Here is a 5,783-nt window from a genome sequence, read left to right as displayed (position 1 = left end):
CCTGTAATCCCAGCACTTTGGGAGGCTGAGGTAGGAGGATCACTCAAGCCCAGGAGTTCACAACCAGCCTGGGCAACATAGCAAGACCCTGTCGCTTTTTGTTTTGAAGTGTTTTTTTTTTTTTTTAATTTAAAAGAAAAAAAATTAAATACATTTTTCTAAAGAAATACTCATTTGTCATAGAGATGGGAATTTTCTTTAGGTTGACTTATAACTCTAACATAATGCTGATAAAAATACCGTAAGGGTTGCTGTTTTGGGGGAAAACCCCAGGCATGGTGGTATACACCGGTAGTCCCAGCTATTTGGGAGGCTGAGGTGACAGCATCACCTGAGCTGAGACTGCAGTGAGCTGTGATCAAGCCACTGCACTTCAGCCTGGGCAATGAAGTGAGACCCTGTCTCAAAAATAAAATAAACAAAATAAAAATAAAATAAATTTTAAAAATAAAATAAGATGCTTACCCTTCTAATTGTTGTGAAGATTAAATGATTTATTCATGAAGTGCTTACAACATTGCCTGGCACATAATAAGTACTCAACTGAATTCCAGTTGCGGTTAGTTTCTCCTGTTATAACTGTATGAGTCTGTTTCAGGGCTATTCTGATCCAGTCACCTGCTATCTATCTATTCATATGTCAGAACCACTCATGGCACCATTTTACAATGTTAAGAGAAGTCTACAGGCAAGCTCCTAAAAACCACATTTCTTTCCTTCTTTCTTATCTTAGAGACAGGAGTCTTGCTCTGTTCCCCAGGCTGGAAGTAGGCAGTTGCATGATCATGGCTTACTGTGGCCTTGCACAAGTGATCCTCCTTGCACAAGTGATCCTCCTTGCACAAGTGATCCTCCTTGCACAAGTGATCCTCCTGACTTGGCCTCCCAAAGTGCTGGGATTACAAGCACGAGCCACCAGGCTGAGCCCATAAAAAACATTTTTCTGGCCAGGCACGGTGGCTCACGCCTGTAATTCCAACACTTTGGGAGGCCGAGGCAGGCAGATCACCTGAGGTCAGGAGTTCGAGACCAGCCTGGCGAACATGGTGAAACTCCATCTCTAACAAAAATATAAAAATTAGCCAGGTGTGGTGGTAGGCACCTGTTATCCCAGCTCTGCTTGAGAGGCTGAGGCAGGAGAATTGCTTGAACTCAGGAGGCAGAGGTTGCAGTGAGCCAAGATAGCACCATTGCACTCCAGCCTGGGCAACAAGAGTGAAATTCTGTCTCAGAAACAAACAAACAAACAAACAAACATTTTTCTTTGTTCTTTCCTGTTGATTCTGTCAGATAAACTTTAGAATAATTTTCAGATCCTCCATCTCCTACCTATTCATTTGAATTATATTACATTAATAAACAGAAAAGAAATGACATCTATATGTCTAATAGGTCATTCCATCTTAGAAAATTGAATGCTCTTATAATTATTTCAGGCTTTTAAACTATCTCATAGTTTTCTGCATATGTCTCATTACTTGTTAAAGGCATTTTAAAATATTTTATGTTTTTGTTAATAATGTGAGTGGTGGTATACTTTCCCTTAATTATATTTTCTGATTTTTGCTGGCATTATAAAACTATTGGTTTTTATACACTTGCTTTACAGCTAGTCAACAAGCTAAACTTTTAATTCTAAAAGTTGTCTCTTGGGTTTCCTGTTATAAAATAATAGCTTGTATCTCCTATAATACAATGAAAAATTGTATACCAATTCTCAACAAAAGATATCAATGGAAAATTCTCAAAGGGGATTGTGTTTTTTTAAGACAGAGTACAGTGGCACTCTCATAGATCACTGCAGCCTCGAACTGCTGGGCTTAAGGGATACTTCCACCTTGGCCTCACGAGTAGCTGCGACTATAGATGCATGCCACGCATACCTGGCTGATTATTTTTCATGTAAAAAACATAGGTGGGGTCTTGCTATGTTGCCTCAGCTGGTCTCAAACTCCTGGCCTCAAGCGATCTCCTGCCTCAGCCTCCCAAAGTGCTGTAATCTCAGCACTTTGGGAGACACCTCACCTGGCCTCAAAAGGGATTTTAAACGGCAAAACATGCAAAAAATATTTAATGTGTTTGGGAAATAACCCCTGACTCCTGGCCTCCCAATCTCCCATAGACCATTACACAGAAGCAGGTCCATGTTTTACTAAAGGAAGAGTGTCAGCAATAAACTGTTGAGTGAAAAGACCAAGCTATAGGACAGCATGCACAGAATGAGCCCACTTTGTTAAAAACTGTATTTCACATACACAGCACATACTAAATATAGCATGGATATAGAAAAGTATCTGGGAGATTATTAAATTATTAACGGTGCTTGTCTGTGGGGAATACAAGTAGGAGCAAACTTTTATCTTCTATTTTGCTTGCTATCTACCCTCAAATAGATTACTAATTCTGAAGCATTGTTTTAAGCTAGTAAGATCTTTTTTCAGTTTCTTTGTAAACATACCTAAACTCAGAGGACAGAAGTAGACAATTTTTGCACATCCACCTTGAACTTAATCATTACACAGAAAAATAGCTGGAAAACTATTATGTTTTGAATATATGTTGAATACACACGATTTTTACTGCAGACATGACACACAGCCCATAGTGCCCAGAGCTGAACCTCTGGTTGAGAGAAGTTGCCAAGGAGTGGGAAAAATGTCTTGAGAGATCTGAAACAAAAAAAAGTACAAAGATGTTAATCCAGAACTCAGGCCAGTATTTAGGGATATAATAATTAATACTATATAATTAATATAATAATGTATATAATTTTTATGGCTGCGCAGTGGCTCACGCCTGTAATCACAGCACTTTGGGAGGCCAAGGCAGGTGGATCGCTTGAGCTCAGGAATTCAGGACCAGCCTGGGCAACAAACAAACAAACAAAAAAATTAGCTGGGCCTGGTGGCCCATGCCTGTGGTGCCAAGTGGGAGGATTCTCAAGTGGGAGGATCACTTGAGCCTGGGAAGTCAAGGTTGCATTGAGATGTGATCTTGCCACTGCATTCCAGCTCCAGCCTGGGCAACAGAGCGAGACCCTGTCTCAAAGGGTTGAAAAAAAAAGAATTTTCAACATTTTCCCCATAGGGTCAACTCCTCCCTGTGACCGAGCATACAATGAAGCTATTATTTAAGAAACTGCATTCTGTACTGGACACTTTATACGTTCAATATCTCACTGCATCCTCAATCTTACACAGTCAGCCTCATTTTACAGACAAGGAAAACTGACTTTCTAGAAATGACTTTCCCAATATCACAGAGAAATAGGATTTGAACATAAGGCTAACTGACTGTAACACGTCATCACTGTATCACTGAGTACAGCCTTGAAGAAAAGCACAACACTGGGCCAGGCACGGTGGCTCACACCTGTAATCCCAGCACTTTGGGAGGCCGAGGCGGGCAGATCACGAGGTCAGGAGACCAAGACCATCCTGGCTAACATGGTGAAACCCCATCTCTACTAAAAATACAAAAAAAAAAAAAAAATTAGCTGGGTGTGGTGGCAGGTGCCTGTAGTCCCAGCTACTAGGGAGGCTGAGGCAGGAGAATGGCGTGAACCCCGGGGGCGGAGCTTGCAGTGAGCCAAGATCGCACCACTGCACTCCAGCCTGGGCGACAGAGCAAGACTCTGTATCAAAACAAAACAAAAAACACAAACCAATTTGAAGAGAACCCCTAAGAGACTTAAAAATTTGGCACATGAGGTACTTCCTGAAGTGAAATTACAGGTTGGGTTGAAAACAGGAGGACTGGGCCGGGCACGGTGGCTCATGCCTGTAATCTCAGCACTTTGGGAGGCCAAGGCGGGTAGACCACCTGGGGTCAGAAGTCCGAGGTCGGCCTGGAAAACATGGTGAAACCCTGTCTCTACTAAAAAACCCACACACCCACACAAAAAAAATTAGCTGGGTGTGGTGGCAGGTGCCTGTAGTCCCAGCTACTAGGGAGGCTGAGGCAGGAGAATGGCGTGAACCCCGGGGGCGGAGCTTGCAGTGAGCCAAGATCGCACCACTGCACTCCAGCCTGGGCGACAGAGCAAGACTCTGTATCAAAACAAAACAAAAAACACAAACCAATTTGAAGAGAACCCCTAAGAGACTTAAAAATTTGGCACATGAGGTACTTCCTGAAGTGAAATTACAGGTTGGGTTGAAAACAGGAGGACTGGGCCGGGCACGGTGGCTCATGCCTGTAATCTCAGCACTTTGGGAGGCCAAGGCGGGTAGACCACCTGGGGTCAGAAGTCCGAGGTCGGCCTGGAAAACATGGTGAAACCCTGTCTCTACTAAAAAACCAAAAATTAGCCGGGTATGGTGGCGTGTGCCTGTAATCCCAGCTACTCAGGAGACTGAGGCAGGAGAATCGCTTGAAGCTGGGAGGCGGAGGTTGCAGTGAGCGGAGACGGTGCCACTGCACTGCACTGCAGCCTGGGCAACAGAGCAAGACTCCATCTTGGGGAAAAAAAAAAAAAAAGAAAGAAAAAGAAAATAGGAAGACAGGTTCAAAGGATTAGGACTCCCAGATTTCTTCCATGATCCTGAATAAAAACGCCTGGACTGGGCAACCGCATAAACAATTCAGGGTGGGAACACCGTGCTAAAAACAGGGATGTGTCTGGAGTTAAAATCTAAATACTAAACGTTGAGACTCCCTGCCCCTCAACTCTCTTCTTTTACTAGGCTTTCAGACTATTGGCAATGAAGCTTACAAATTTTTTTTTTTTTTTGAAGATGAAATTTCACTCTTGTTGCCCAGGCTCAAGTGCGATGGCACGATCTCGGCTCACTGCAACCTCTGCTTCCCGAGTTCAAGCAATTATCCTGTCTCACCCTCCCAAGTAGCTGGGATTACAGGTGCCTACCACCATGCCCGGCTATATATATATTTTTTAAATTTTATTTATTGGCCAGGCGTGGTGGCTCACTCCTGTAATCCCAGCACTTTGGGAGGCTGAGGCGGGCAGATAACCTGAGGTTAGGAGTTCGAGACCAGCCTGGCCAACATGGTGAAACTCCATCTCTACTGAAAATACAAAATTAGCTGGGCATGATGGTACGTGCCTGTAGTCCCAGCTACTTGGGAAGCTGAGGCAAGAGAATCGCTTAACCCGGGAGCTGGAGGTTGCAGTGAGCTGAGATCGCGCCACTGTATTCCAGCCTGGGTGACAAGAGTGAGACTCCATCTCAAAAAAAAAAATTATTTATTTTATTTATTCATTTATTTATTTTGGGGACAGAGTCTCGCTCTGCCACCCAGGCTGGAGTACAGTGGCATGATCTCTGCTTACTGATGCCTTGGTCTCCCGGGTTCAAGCAATTCTGCCTCAGCCTCCCGAGTAGCTGAGATTATAGGCATGCACTAACATGCCCAGCTATTTTTTGTATTTTTAGAGGAGACGGGGTTTCACCATGATGGCCAGGCTGGTCTCAAACTCCTGACCTCAGGTGATCCACCCGCCTTGGCCTCCCAGCATGCTGGGATTACAGGTATGATCCACCGTACCCAGCCAAGCTTATAATTTGCACATAAAAGAATAGAAGTTTCTTCTCTAGGTAAGTTCCAACCAGTTTAGGACAAAAGATCTAAAAACACTACCACCAGGGAACACCTATTAAAAGATCAAATCTAGGCCAGGCGTGGTGGCTCATGCCTGTAATCCCAGCACTTTGGGAGGCTGAGGTGGGTGGATCACCTAAGGTCAGGAGTTTGAGACAAGCCTGACTAACATGATGAAACCCCATCTCTACTAAAAAATATATATATATATACATATATAT

The 5,783-nt window shown here is 43.6% G+C and overlaps 1 protein-coding gene across 1 annotated transcript in view; it reads right to left on the bottom strand.

The window, feature by feature from the left end:
* The window catches only part of ZYG11A (zyg-11 family member A, cell cycle regulator), a 55,599-nt gene that overhangs the window by 3,403 nt on the left and 46,413 nt on the right, over positions 1-5,783 (bottom strand). Inside the window, exon 12 of the mRNA XM_011926375.1 lies at positions 2,572-2,669. Within this exon, the coding sequence (XP_011781765.1) occupies positions 2,572-2,669 (98 nt within the window). The remainder of the gene's footprint in view (positions 1-2,571; positions 2,670-5,783) is intronic.

The sequence above is a fragment of the Colobus angolensis genome, unplaced genomic scaffold (assembly GCF_000951035.1).
Source record: "Colobus angolensis palliatus isolate OR3802 unplaced genomic scaffold, Cang.pa_1.0 Scaffold68, whole genome shotgun sequence".
In the NCBI taxonomy this organism is placed as follows: Eukaryota; Metazoa; Chordata; class Mammalia; order Primates; family Cercopithecidae; genus Colobus; species Colobus angolensis.
This window is presented reverse-complemented; position numbering and strand designations above follow the sequence as displayed.